The 15,398-nt window shown below is 36.7% G+C and overlaps 1 protein-coding gene and 1 non-coding gene across 2 annotated transcripts; both read right to left on the bottom strand.

Annotated features, from left to right (window-relative positions):
* Positions 1–1,590: 1,590 nt before the first annotated feature.
* On the bottom strand, positions 1,591–3,670 carry LOC140034974 (large ribosomal subunit protein uL29). The gene is made up of 4 exons (XM_072073979.1): positions 3,531–3,670; positions 3,289–3,424; positions 2,579–2,735; positions 1,591–1,836 (listed from the first exon to the last, which is right to left on the bottom strand). Exons 1-4 carry the CDS (start codon positions 3,532–3,534, stop codon positions 1,762–1,764), a joined length of 372 nt encoding a protein of 123 aa, XP_071930080.1. The 5' UTR covers positions 3,535–3,670; the 3' UTR covers positions 1,591–1,761.
* A 1,569-nt stretch (positions 3,671–5,239) lies between these two features.
* Positions 5,240–5,355, bottom strand: LOC113728296 (U5 spliceosomal RNA). The gene has a single exon (XR_003458025.1). It is a non-coding gene; the product is annotated as a U5 spliceosomal RNA (small nuclear RNA).
* Positions 5,356–15,398: the final 10,043 nt, after the last annotated feature.

Below are 15,398 nucleotides of genomic sequence, written 5' to 3'. Positions count from 1 at the left end.
GGCAGCTCACGTGGTTCGGATTGGTTTATAGACCGAACTATTCCTCGTTACATGTTAGAAGCAATATTTTATTCATTGGTTGAAGCCGTTATTTGGAAACACATTATTAATTTTTTAAGAATAAGAGATGATTGCAAGGCATGACTTTATGCTACATATCAAATCATCATATGAACAAATTCATATCAACCAAAGTATATATTGATTTGATGGCTATCATAAGTGGCAAGTAAATGACAGAGATTTTCACGAGAAATACTTTTTTTTTTTATTTTAATGCGTCAAGGGAGAGAGGATCCGGGCGATATCATATCAATTAAGGTAACTTTTGATCTCGAAAATGTACTTGATTTTTTTCTTTTTCATTCTCAACTCTCTTTTTCTCGCTCTAATTGTCGGTTTTCTTTTTCTTTAAACTAACAGAAGAGAAAAGAAACACAAAAATTAATTATGGACAACATCCGTAAAATGATTAAACAATATGAAATCACATTTATGGCGCTATCCTTGCAATTCATATGTGAATAAGAAGTTTCGCCAAGCAGACCTCGTTGAAGAGAGGTGTGGAAGCAGCAAGGTTATTAAACTTCACTTGGTTGCGTCTAATAATGGAGAACATCTCATTTTTCGTTTAGCCACGTATTTAGGGTGTCAGATTTGAAGTAATTTGGAAAGTCAGTAAAGGGATACGCTCTCTCCATCGGCGTCCTTCCTGAGCATTTTAATCTAACTAGGTGTGTGTTCTTTCTGTCAATGAAAAAAAAAAAAAAAAAGTAAACGGATACGCTTACGTACAGAAATGAGCAGTGAGCGAAGTGACTCTGCCAGTGAGAACGAAATGAGACTCGAATGCGGAGAACTCTCAGTGCATCGCTGAGGGTAGAATTCTAGATCCAGGTGGCACTTCATTTGGGATTTTACACTCTAAAATTGTGTGCATCGCGAGCGAATGAGAAACATTTGACAAAGTGAGCAAGAATACTTTAGTAAAAGTTACGGACAGCCGTGCATTCTTCGTCTTGAACACGGGCACTGATATTTGCTGGATTTCCAACTTTGAGGATATCCAGCCTGCAAGCTATCGGATGCCACAATTGGAGATTGTCCACCAGAGGCCATTTTCACACTGCAATCCCACATTGGACCAAGTCGGAGAAGTTGGCGAAATGAAAAAGATCCAAGACAATGCAATAGACAAAAACCTATCAATAATCAATTAGATTCAACTATATCAGCCACGTTGCAGAGAACAGATGTCCGTCGCCCACAATTCGACGCTTTTAATTCTACAACTTCCACAATCCCACACAGTTTCAAGGGGAAGAGAGGTGAGGGACGAGAGTTGCTAAGGGGAAGTTGCAACAATAAAGATAACACCACCATTAGCCGTCAGCCACAATTCCAATAAAAGAAGATGAAAGGAGAGCGAGGGAGCACCGAAATGGGCTGGGGGATTAGAAACCCATGGCCTGCCACCACTAGGTGTCAACACTAACGCTCAAATGGAAATTAAAGGATTAGTTAAGGCACAAAGTCGATCTTTTTAGAATGAAGCGAAAGCTATTTCTCCGAACAGATAAAGGTACAGAATTATCTAGAATAGGTGAAACTGAAATACCAAAATTCAACATGAACCAATAATCTCGAGTCCAAGTCCAGTAAGAAGGCACTAATAGTAACAAAAATTTGCAAAATCTGATTTTAACAAAATGTTGTCTGCTTTCATGTAAAACACCAAAACCTCTCACAAGCAGTCCCTCCCTAAACCTTAATGGCATACTTCCGCACGGGGAAGTACATCTCCTTCTTCTTCTGTCGCTCTGTCTTCAAAGAGGCCTACAAGATAAGACATGGGTCAGAAAATAGATCCCCAAGAGCATATACTATAACATTCACACACCATAATAGCAGAAATTAAACCACATAGTGGCCGGGGAATCAAACCCAGATGATGCCACGTGCAAAAGGATAAATAACTAAATAGAGTTCATCTGCATCAAGCAAGTTAGCAACAAGTGCATGTAGTAACATAACTTGTAATCATTTAGTGGTGCTTAAATTTGTAATGCAAAACATTCCAAAACGTTCAGAGGCAATGAAGAAGCTTTCATGTCCGTTTCAGAAAACAAAGTTGCTACTACTGCATGCGCTCACATGAAATTGCAGTTTGATATAGGCATATAATCCAACATCGAAACCATTTAATGGTTCACAACCATCTCAATAGTCAATAGCCTAGAATGACACAAGCACCCAATATAAATAATTTCAGCTAAAATATCCAATAATTAATCTTTTATATGCTGAAGGTGCAAATTTCCCATGCAGAAGAGGTTGACATCCATGCTATGTTTACCAAATGACCTTTCATACCGTAAAAGAGATTATATGACATTAAGCTTTGCGCAAGAAAAGATTTAACCACTAAAATAAGAATAACCTCACGCTATTAAATAAATTTACCTGCTTCACCAGATTCTAGTTCACATAATTAATGAAGACCATCCACCACAAATGGATCCTAACAAAGGGAAAAATAAACGAACAACACATCCAAGGTATAAGCCACGAATTTTACCTGATGCTTGGTAAGACGTCTGCGGATAGCCCTTGTTTTCTTGGGGCGCAGGTCGAGGGGCAAGTATTTCTTGTTCTTGTAAGCCTCCCTAAGAGCAGCCTTCTGCTTTTGGGAAATTACAGTCAACACCTGGGCGATGGACAACCTCACTACCTTGCTGCATTGACAAGTAGATCAAAATGGTCAAATACTGAACATAAATACAGAGCCCTTCAAGGCAACTGAAGATTCCGTTTGAAACACAGTAATCCACAAAAGACGAAGAAACCTCAGACATTAGAACCTAGAAAGCACCAAACTATGACTTTTAATGGTATCCAAGGTAACTTTTCTTTTTTCTTCCGGGCAGATATGTATTGCATCTCACAGCTAAATGCACAGATACGTTAAAATCATCCTGTAAGACCAGATATACATAGTTCAAAGGACTCAGAAGCATTTAACCACCGGCAAAAAAATGTAGACAAAGGGAATATTCAAATGCAAAATACGCATGCAAAAGCTGAACATACAAGTATTCAGATCCTGCAAGACCTATCTCCAAATTAGACACAAAAGTAATCATAAAAAGCCCAAAGACACAATAACTATTTCTCAATTGGAATTCACATCCAAATAAATGGCAAAATTACAGGAAAACATACTAATCAGAAAGTTAAATTGCCATCACGGAAGTTACACAGGTATAGCTCTATCTAGGAAATACATACATTTTGGAGAGTTTGTTAGGGGCACCGCCGGTGACCTTGGCGACGCGGAGAAGGGCGAGCTCCGCCTTGAGATCCTTCAACTGCGCTAGCAATTCCGTCTTCGACTTGTTACGAAGCTCGTGTACCTTGATTCTAGCTGTGCCATTAATCTCGATTAAATCACAGTGCCAAAATAAATCTTTCAGAGCAAGGACATTCAACATAAAAGCAATTCTGGAGAAGCAGAGTTCCCTAATGCTTACCCATGGCTTCGGTTCGAGGGAGACTTCCTTCAGAGGCTGCTCAGAAACCCTAGTGGTCCAAATGCAAGGGGATTAGGGTTTTCATTTTCGACGGCTGCAGTTTTATATCTGTGGTGCTCCAGCCGTAACTGGGTCTGAGCTTGAGAACTCTTGGGCCGAGTCCAGGTTTAGTCCTGGGCTGTAAACGGCTGCTGTTTACTTTACGACCATATGTGGTCTATATTTCAATTTCCTCTAATCTACTTCAGATTTTACTTTATTTTCATTTTTTTTAAATTATTTTTCATCAGGAAAGAAATGGGATTTAAGAAGCAAGAAGAGGGAAGGATTTTTTCGTTTTGGATTTATACTCTTAAGTGTTATAATCTCTTTATGATAGGTTAAAGATTTTCCACATGCATTTGTTCTTCATCTCTTAATTTACAATACAATAAATTAAAAAAAAAAGAAAATAAAAGATTGGGCCTCCTACTTATTAAAATCTCTATCTTATCCTCTCTTCTGAATTGGGTTAGTTTTCACATCTGTGTAAATTTATAATTGCTTAGGCGGAAAAAAATATTTGTATGGAAGTTACTTTCCTTTGTCTTTGGGATTAGGTCAGCCTTCTTTTTTTTTTTTTTCCTCTTGAATTTTTTTTTTAATCTTTTTAGTAGGGGAAGGTAGAATTCATATACTGTACTTCTGGTTCTGAACCTTCTAGTTCAAGATTTCTGGGCCTTAGAAGACCATTTTAAATATACAAAGCGACTGCCCATGCACCTTTTTAATTATGGTCTTTTAAAGGATGTCAGTAGGGCAGAAACGTGCATATCTGACCGAGCAGCCCAAAAGACACAAGTAGTTTAATACCCTGCACACAGTAGGAAATTCTAGTATGTGATATGAAGAAAGTACATGCTCCAACGAAAAAGAAATACCTACTGTTTATTGAAAGGGTGAGTTTGATAAAATTGAAATTTTGAATCTAGAATCTGAATCCATTAAATTATTGAATTATTAAATATTAAATTTGATATATTTAAATATATATATTATACCAAGTAATAAATGAATAACTTATTACTTACTTTTTAGATCAAAATTTATCTAGAAAATTTAATATCACTTAATTAATTAAGATATTCTATTTTTTATTATCAAACGCGTTTTAATATTTAAGTTTTGAACCCATTAAATTTAAGTGTTGAATTGGATTAGTAAGACAATCCCAACTCTTCCATCAAAGGTACAAGTAAAATCTAACAACCTTCCAAAGGTAAAATCACGTTTTTACACTTAAAACAAGAAGCCTCACACTCCAGTTACCAAAATTATTGGATTTATGAGGAAGGCAGGGATACCATATAGCGAATGTTTGGATTGTATTTTTTGTCATTTTTCATTACTGTGACGATTTAATATATATGAGAAAAAAAGATGATAAAAAAAGATGATTATAAAAAATAACAATACTTTCCGACAAGGCCCAAGTTTCCTATCCTTGTTCATCGTCCTAAACAGGCTAGCCTAAGTTTCCTATCGTTGTTCATCGTCCTAAACAGACTTTGGTAGCGCAAGACAATTTTGGAACAGCGATTATTGTTCAAATTGACCAACTCTTGCATGCAGGCAAAGCGTATGGGGTTCAACCAATTCTCCCTAGCATATATGACAAATTATTCTCAAATTCATAATACAAAACAAAAATCTTAGACTGAAATTGTAGGGGCTTTTGGATAAAAGCGCCCTCCAAAAATAGGCGTATGCCGCTTATTGTGACGAGCACACGGTATTCTTTAGTAAAAGGCGAAAGAATAGTTCGCTCTGTGCTCGACACGCGGCTCCGTGAGCTTGTCAAGTTAGGCCAAACGTTCCTTTTATAGTCTTCCCACCTCAATTTGCTCTCAATACCTAAGCGATGTGGGACTGTGAAAAGCGCTAAGAGATGTGGGACTGTGGACACGGAACTCTCAGTACCTAAGAGTTCAACACCTAAGTATGAACTCCTTTTCTTCTGATTTCCTCCCCTGAAACATCAACATACTACTCAGCTATCTTCACATGGACTTACCGCATCTGCTCACAAAATTCTGCTTTTTCACTGGGATTGTTCTGCTGCAATTTGCCGGTCTAACATTTTCTTCTTCAGCATTTGCTCAACTGGTCTCAGTTCAGCAAATCAGCGGCTGGCTTGAATTCTATAGCATCTGGGACTGGTGAAATAGATATTGGCAACTTGAGTTGACTTGCAAGAATCTAACACTTCTAGCCTTAATTCTAATCCGGGAAGAAAGGCTCTTAAATAAAGGAAAGGTATACAAGATTTCTTCAATTAGCACTCGTACCGTGTATGTATAGAACAAAATAGACGCAAGGCACGTTAAACTTTCCCTAGCTTCTGACACTGGCATCAACAAAATCTAATTGAACTTCGAAACTTTTCACTTATATTAACTAAACATAGGGAAGGATTAAGTAAACAAATAAAGGGGCAAGAGAGACAGAGAGAGTAAATTCATTAGGGTCCGTGAATTTTAATAAGGTACTGTAAATCGAGAGTAAATTGCATTCCAGGAAAATGGGAGAAATCTCGTGTACTAAAACCAACCGAATGATGAATGATGCATGTTGCCGTCGAGGTGATTTGGGATTTTTTTTTTCTTGTTTTTCCTTCAAGTGGTTGAAACTTGGAATATCTTAAAATTACATCTGTCGTCAGCCCTTATTTAACTGCTCCCCTACCCTCTCAGTGGACTTTTTCCTCCAAATATGCAACAATACACGTATGAACACTAACCATCCCATCTCATCTGTCCAGCAGGAGTCTTACGATTAGTCGTTAATCCTAGTAATGCTAACTAATCATCTGAAAATGAGATTTAAAGTGAGCACTAGTGACTAAACTCTGCACTGACATATAATTGTTACTAGGGTTCCTAGTGATTGTCGCACTCAGTCTTTGACTAATAGCGGACACTTGCATAATCAGATGATTAGTATGTCTAATTTATCAGCGAAAATGGATTTGATTTAAAGGGTCCGTTTGGTCTTTGGTTGTATGATAGGGTCTTAATTCAATTTGTCATTGAGATGAGTGGGAAACATCATTGATTATATATGAGTGTTGTGATGAGGATTAACGTGGCATTAGTTGCGCTAGTCCTTAACATCATCCTAAAAGGGATTGATTTGAGACTTCGCAAGTCAATTATTAAGTGTAGTACAATAGGAGTAGGAGTTCTTAATTTGAGTTGAGTGCAAAGCATCAATAACTATACATGGCTGATAAGATGAGGTTTCAGTAATGGTTCTTGTTGGATGCAATAATTATACATCTTTTTAAGTGCCCTTGTTAGTATGTCAGGCATTTCAATGAAGCTCTAATTCTAGTGATTAAATTCGGTGGTATATCAATCAAAGAAACGGTAGAGGGGGACATGACAGATCAATCAAAGTGGTATTTCCTAATTGTGACGAAAATTTGAATTTAAGGCCACCTTACACAATGCTGGTCGAAGAGTTGGAATCAAGCGCAAACAAATCAAGCTCGTTGAAGTTTCTCCAAGGTAGCCGACCTGGCGGTGTAGTCCCTAGTTAGGGCATCCATCAGAGTTCGACCCTTGTAACAAAAATGGGGAATAACCCAACAACCCAAATAAGGGTTGGGACCTAAAGTGGGATCAAGTCCTTTTTTTTTTACCAAAAAAAAAAAAAATCAAGCTCGTTGAAAGCTCAAATACGAGAGACCTACGAAATAGAAGCCTTCAAAAATGGTTTTTTACTTTCAGCTTTGAGGGCTAGATCGAAGATAATACTCCTGCAAAGATTTTGATCCCAAAAAAAAAAATTAGAAATTTCCACTTTTAAAGAGTAGTTAGCTTGCTATTTTACTAATATATTCATATTTAATGTACATAGTTGTTAGAAATTTTTAAAATATGTTAGTTGCCTTCTAATGGTTCCAATTTGAAAAGTTTGATTGTTTGACAATTTTATTCCTGTTGTTCATTTTTGTCAAACATATAACACTAACTAGATTGACTCTTGCATTGAAAAACTTAAAATTATTCTAAGTCCCAAAAATAATATATAGTAATATGCGTCTTTTACTTTGCACAAATGATCTAATGTTAATAAGTGGTCTTTGAAGAAAATATGAGCAAAAAATAATTGTTGTGACTATATATTAATTAAATTTCTTAATCTGTGTGAATAAATAGTCATTAGCCTAGAAGTTGAGGAGGTATAAAAATTGAGTTGACAAAATTATTGGAATTCAAGGCTTTGGGTCATGGTTGGTTTCTGGAAATCAAAGGTGGTTGCAAAATGGCCTACATCTCTGTTTAATGATTTGGTAGCAGCTCTTCTTTTGTCGCTTCTAACAACTCAAATCGATGGCGCAAACGCTCGACTGAAATCAAGGTGGGTTCGCTGAATTTCGGATATGGTACGTCTAAAATTTGTTCCGGGTGCATCCGGACATAATTAACTAATTGCATGGAGTACTTGAGCCATTGGATCTTTTTTTTTCCTCAACGGAATAGAACACACACACGCACAAACAATGAGTTGACACGCAGCACGCATTAGCAAACTGGTCCGAAAACAATCTAAGGGAGATTCACAAGAAACACCCATCAAATCAATTGATGACAGAAAGGTGTTCCTATGGATCTTAAATTCAAAATAAATATCCTACGATCAATCGATGTGAGATTGTGAACCGTTGGATCCTTGCCATTGTACTTTCACGATGTCGGCCTAGGTAAGGTGATGCACCCAATACAATAACCAATTACGCGGACGTTCTAATTATTAAAAACATAATTGCTTTAATATGGATTCCGACTCTAAGAATTAAATATGCGCAGATAATCTTGGAGCTATAAGTATTTTATTTGTGGATTTTTTTTGGAGCTTTAGTATATTGTTCTATTTATTTTCTAGATTTGTAGTATCAAGTGTTTGTCCTCCAAATCTGTTTGTTTTTGGTGTGATTGATGTAATTTGTATAGATTTAATGAAATGATGATTTTTTTTATAAAAAAAAAAGATTAAATTAAACAGAGAGAAAAAATCATTAATAGTTTTCTTCCTCGCACTTTTCAAAACGTACAGACAAGGGTGTCAATATGCGAGGGACTCGGGGTATGGACGGTTGCAGAACCGTCCCTGCCAATTTTGGTCATTATCAACTGTCCGTAACTTTCTTTGTACATCGTGTAACTTTTTTTTCACAGGATGTATTTTCAAAACAGATAGTGATGGGCTCCACACTTGACGCGAAAATCGAGTTACATGGTGTAATCTCAACCGCACAAAATTTTGAGGGCAAATCTTGACCCTTAACCGTGCAGGGACGGTCATCGGTCATACCGTCCCTGCCCCAAATCCATATGCGATGGCCAGGAGTTCTTTATTTGCTTGTTGATTTGATGCAGGTGCAACTTTTTGGATTTGTGATTTTTTGCGGAAAAAATTTTATGCTTTCTGCAAATATATTTTTTAATCACTTTTTTACCTTATATACACTTAATTGTTATAGTATATTTTTATACAAAAACTCTTAAACCGTGGATCGGCAGACCACTAAACAAGAATAAATTTTAATCTCTGAAATGTAATGTTAATCCTCGATAGATTTCGTGCCGAAAAGTTTGACTAGAAATGCTATCGTTTGTAAAGGTATTCAAAAATTGTGTACACTATTTTTTTGGCCTAATTCACGTTGAAGTATTTAAATGTTGAACTTATAAAAAAGAAGAACTTTTTGGTACTATTGTGCTTATGAAATCACATTCAAAACATCAAAGTACCTCTGTCTTAAAATGTCTAACCATTCAATTTGAATTGATAAAGAACACGGAGCCATTTCAATTGAATTGATAAACGGGATAATTTCACAAACCTCCCATGAGCTTTATGATAATTGTACAAAGTACCCATCAAGTTTCAAAATTACAAAAGCCTCCCTCACAAATTTGTTTGGGGTTTACTTCACTGATGTAAGCAAACTATACATGTTAATAACCTTAGATTACCCTTGGGTGGACATTCTTCTATTAAATTATATAAATTTTCTTAGTAATTTTGAACCAAAAATAGCACATAATGGGAGGAGATACGTGTAATTTTTCAAATTTAAAGGGAATTACCAGCAATTACATGTTGTATTGGCAATGTGTAATTAGCTAGATAAGTTTAAATTAATTTTGAAGGAAATTAGTTACGCTAATGATGCAAGTTATTGTGAGAAAAAAACATGAAGTGGGCAAAAGTAAAATGAAAAAGAGGACTAGATTGTCTGCACCAAACCATCTACTCCTGCTTTATTATTGTAGAAATATTTAACTTCACCAAACCATCTACTTCTACCTTATTATTGTAGAGACATGTAACCCCATCGTGGTTTTTTTTTTTTTTTTTTGCAATATTTTCCCTTAATCGCTAACGAGTGAATCATGTTTGTCCAATGGCAGTTGTGTCTGGGACGTCCACAAATTAATGGTCCTCTTCTCCAATAATTAGTAGGAGGAGGAGGAAAAGATTGCAAAATTGCAAACCCGAAACCCGAGTTTTGAGGGACAACCAGCAAGCAAGCTCTTATTACAAGCAAAATCATGTGCTACCAATGGCAAGATTAGCAACTAATTCGAAAATTTGTGTCGAAATCATTGGTATATATGGCATGATGCTGGACTTAGTTATGAGTTTGGCTTCTGCCTAACATTCCATCTTAATTTGTCGAAGACCCAGAAAACAGTCTACGAGGAATGTATGACACAGTCCACGCCACTAACATCCAGCTTAATTGTAAGACAGAAGAATCACAGAAGTTTTGATGCTAGTTCATGCTGGTAAGATCCTAGTGAATTATCAGACAAAAAAAAAAAAAAGTCACGCCCGAGACAAAAATCGAACGTTCGACGAAAATATATGTCCAAACTGAACCATAACCTTCCAAACTGAACAGAGATTTTGTAGCATTTTGCTAGTGGTTCGTCTGCATCTCCTTGCAGGCCATCACGCCTAGACTTGTATTTTTCACAACCTGGGAAATCCCAGAAACCGACCAAAATCATATGTTATAAAACCAAGGAAATTTGTATTTGGAGCAGTTAATTTTGAGTCTAGCATATATAGTAGTTTCCCGACAAATTATATAGGTCTAATAGAACATTAGCTGCTAATTAAGTCCATATCATCGCTAACATTCGGCACGTCTTTTTTATTTTTATTTTTTCCCTTCTCGGTAAGATTATGAATAACATTCTGAAGAAGCTGGGGTTTAATGCTAGACATGGGTGTGTATTCAATTTTAACACCAATCCGGTTTGCAACATACGTAATTAAGAGAAAGTTCTACGTAACTATACGGGGTTAGATGAACGCAGCCGTCGAGGGCTCGGCTCTTGAACCTCATCAGCCTAAAAATTGATTGATCGGCAGACGAATCAAAAATCGATCAAATACGATAATTCGCACGGAGACGAAAGATGTCACAGTTCCAATATTTATTGGGCGAAAATGAGTACAAGTGTAGTAAGATGCTCTCCCTGGTATCATTAATTCTTTAGTAAAACAAGCTTTTGAAAACTTGATTGCAGGACTACTTCCAGATACGATATACACTTGAAAGCTACTTTATAGCTAGTGTGAATTCCTCACTACCTCACATCAATCAAGGCTGTGGATACTAAGAACTGATTATGAATTAGTGGTCATGTCATCTGAACCGTATGTATTGAGGAATTGATTATGAGTTTTCTTGTCACTTTCTTTCTATATTATGCTGAATTTGTTGGAAATTTCGCATGATTACGACCCATGCTCTATCTTCTCCTCACTGATTACTTACTTTAACATTTGAGCGACAGTCAGTAAATGCATTTACTAAAAGATTTTCCATGATTTTAGAAGTAGCGGGCAAAATCTTTTCGATTTAATTTGTGTAACAACTCTTGATCCTTGATGGAAAAACTTGAAAGCAGGACGTGACGATTTGGATGAAAATAGGGGATGCTTAGACTTGAAGTACTAAATGGCATCTCCCATCCAAAATCTTTTTTTTTTTTTCCTCCTGGAGATGGTAGTTAAAAGCGCTTTTCTCAGTTACTTTCTTAATTTTGCGTCTTCAGTATGGATGGCCTTCGATCAATTCGAGAAGGTGGCTCACAACCAATAATTCTATTCACCATTTTCAGTGAAGCTCACGATTTGGCAAGAAAGATGCTCCCATACATTCCTGTTTCTAGCGTCCTAACCCTAAGGAGCACGTAACAACTAGCACTGATATTCTGTAAGAACAAAGACGTAACGTCATGTCCAAGTGTTATTTGTAGCGTCATGGCATTACCCAATCAGCTTTTTCATGCACATACAAATTTGTGCATGAATTTCGCGTACTTCTTTTTTTGGTACAAAGGAGGGCGTGAGCCCGTTACATATTAATTAGGCGAGGTATTGCCACGTCACAAACATCACGGCTCAGAAGTGTTCGTAATACTTGTGAAGGATCCTGGAAGACAGTCATTCCCGGAGCTAAATCCTTTCCGAGCTGTGCTAGATAATCTGCACAACAGTTTCCTTCACGCCACGAATGTTCCAAGCAGCATTCCCATTCATAGCCTAGCAACTCTCGGATACCCGCAACCAAATTCCAATATGGACTCTCATCAGATGCATTGTTAATCAATGTCAAAGCCACCTGTGCGTCTGACTCAATAACCACCCTCCTATACCCTTGCTCCCAGGCTAGTCTCAGTCCCAACAAAATCGCCCAGAGCTCTGCTGCTATATTACTTGAACGCCCCAAATTTGCACAAAACCCCTTGAGTGAGCACTGAGAATTTCGCGTACTTCACTCGTTACGCTATCTTGTTTTGGTAAATTACATTCACCCGTCAAGTGAAAATATGGTGCTAATAAATACAAGAAGGGCATGCAGGAATATAATTTCCTTTACTTTTTCTGAAGATTTGCATGTAGCGTTTAGTCAGGAATACCCTATTATTTACCAAGACAACTCCATCGGAAGCAGATTTTTCAGCTTTAGAGATTATTGTTGGTTTCTAAGCCAACAACGAAATAAGGGATCGATTCCACTTTGCAACCTTCAACTTTGTTTAAATTTCCATTTTAGTCCCTAAATATCAAGGTGTACGTGATAGTACTTTAGTTCCTAATATACCAAATCTGTCACACTTGAGTTCAATTGATGATGGAGATGGAACAGATTTTTATACTTAAGTGGAGTTGTAGTGGCTGATCCGTCTAAAATAAAAATCTGGCATTATTGGTTATAAGATCAGTCTAAAAATCGGCCAAAATTACTAACAACAGCAGCATCAGTAAAGAATTGATTAACGATGTCATATTCATTCTAGTTTGTCGTTATAAGACTCATCAATTGAATTAAACCAATCAAGTTGCGATCCGATGATTGAAGGAATTCGCCCGTGGTCCAAATTTTCTAGAGAAATATTAATGAGTATGAGTATTTCCAAGCATTTGCTTTGAAAGAAGTGATCAGTATTTCCAAGCTCAACCGTTCAAATTCGACATGGTCAAGACCATGAATTCCAGCAAGAATCCTTTTCCGGGGTGCATCAATTTGCAAGCGCTTTTTGACTTATGAGAAGCTGCCCTCACTTTCACTTGGCCAAAATATTTATGGAAATCCCGTTGCTACCAAGTTCTTCGGGGAAATGGTTGCCGGAAACGCAATTATCCATCTCAAAAGAGCTGGCGCAAGCCACCAGATGAGACTCTGGACGACACAATTAATAACGGATGTCCCATTATCCGTCTGAAAAAGCCAAAGCGTGTGGGCTAAATAAATGCATTTGGGACTTGGGAAGAAGAAGATAAGCCAGAAGCAAGTCGCAGACTCGCAGTAGTAGTAGCGTTAATACAATGCACAGTACTAGTGCAAGTAGCAGCCTCCAAGACAGGAGGGGCCGTGTCCGTGAGTCGAAAAGGTCAAGGTGGAAGAGACAAGCACCAGCTTTTTTGACCTTTCAAAGTTGCCGTCTCCTCAGTTATAACTTATAACACCTCCTCAGGGCCCCCCAACCCGGAGCTGGGTGGGGCAAGCCGTTATCAATCTACTCCGGTCACCACCGTGTCTCCTCTGTGTTCACTAAATTGATCACGCAATCAACGTTTAGAATACGAGGTTTCTTCTTTTTCACCAAAAACCGAATACGGTGAAAGGACAAAGATGAAAAAAAAAACGTGTTCATCTCTTGAAATGATTCACCAGCCAAATTTGGTACGGGACTAGAGGACTAAGAGTCTGTTTAGATTGTTATTTTTTAGAGTTTTTATTAAAAAAAAAATGTATTGTAACAATTTGATGTATATAAGATAAAAAAATAAATGAAAATATATTTATGAAAAACGTATAAATCTTTTAGAGAAAAATTGTAATCCAAACAAGGACTCAGGATACTTGGAAGTGAATTTTGTGAGGGAGGGATATATAACCCACAAGGAGTACGTAGTGCTCCATTTAGAAAAGAAAGTACAATGGTACATTAAGGAAAGCAGGTGATAACGTTAGATAGCATTTTTTTTTTCAAAATAATAATTATCTTGCTTCTAATTTTAGACAAGTAAACTATTGGGATGCATATAATAATACGTAGTAACTAGTATGAATTATTGCCATGTAATATCTGTTCTATCTACTCTTTTATTGGTCCATAGGGATAAGCATTATGTACTGTAAGATGACAATTATATTTCATCTAGAATTTCTTTTAAATGTGAAAAGTCATGATCCTTCATTTTTTCAATTGTATTTTAAACGGACCAACACGAATCAAATTTAATGCATTAGCTTGAAAATGTTTCCTTTGATCAAGTTGCAAGTTAGCTTCGTGTTGACATCAAAGCGAGAGCCAAGCGAGTTGACCAAGAAACCAAACACAAGCTATGATGAAATCATGAACGTGATGATCGCCGGAAAGAAAGTTGCAAAACCAAGAGAGCTTAAAAATAGAATACGTATAAATGAGGATTAAGACGTGAATCCATCCAAGACAAGTTGCGAATCCAAGGGCATGTGCAGGACAGTTGCTGACCAAAATGAAATTGGAGCAAGAAACACCGTCAGTGTAATTTTCAGATGGTTGCGGTTTTTGTGGTAGGATGTAATTAATTCATCACAAAATGACTTGGCGTGTCAAGCATTTGACACCTGGTTATGTCATAATTCATGATAATTCATCTTTGTTTCTTTTTTTTTTTTTGCTAGTTATTTTCTCAAATCTAAGAATTTCTTCAGATCTAGATGTCAGATTTAAAATTTCTTGGGTCTTCTCGTCAAATCTCAATATCGGTTTTGAACTTGAACCAATTGGATAGCAGATCTGAGGGAATAGGCATGCACATATATTTATGGTGGCATTCGTTCAATTGGTCAGACTTGATGATTTGTGATTCACAATAGTGTAAGTTTTTATAATTTGTAACTCTGTTAAATTTTATGATTTTTTAGATCAAATATATCTGTGACATGTTCAATGTATTTTTTGCCATTAGTGCAGATTACTTTGTCAAACAAAAAGTGCTGGACGATTTTCAGCTAGATTATTAATAATATTGACTGATGTTTTATATAAAAAAAAAAAACACCTGGTTATGCCAAATCTTTGTTAATGGGATTGGGTGTTAAGACAAGAGAAATTATAAGTAGTAGATCTTGGGTTCAAAACCTCCCATTTATATATAAAAAGAGAGAGAGAGAGAGAGAGAGAGAGAGAGAGAGAGAAAATCTTCGTTATTAAAATTCAACATTTTAAATGTTTACCGTGTCGATTGATTAAATCTTGGCCATTAATTATGAGTTAGGGTCGATCACCATATAGCCTATGCCTCAAC

This window comes from Coffea arabica, chromosome 2c, assembly GCF_036785885.1.
Source record: "Coffea arabica cultivar ET-39 chromosome 2c, Coffea Arabica ET-39 HiFi, whole genome shotgun sequence".
NCBI classification, from domain to species: Eukaryota; Viridiplantae; Streptophyta; class Magnoliopsida; order Gentianales; family Rubiaceae; genus Coffea; species Coffea arabica.
Note: the sequence above shows the minus strand (reverse complement) of the source record. Positions and strands in the feature narration are given on the sequence as shown.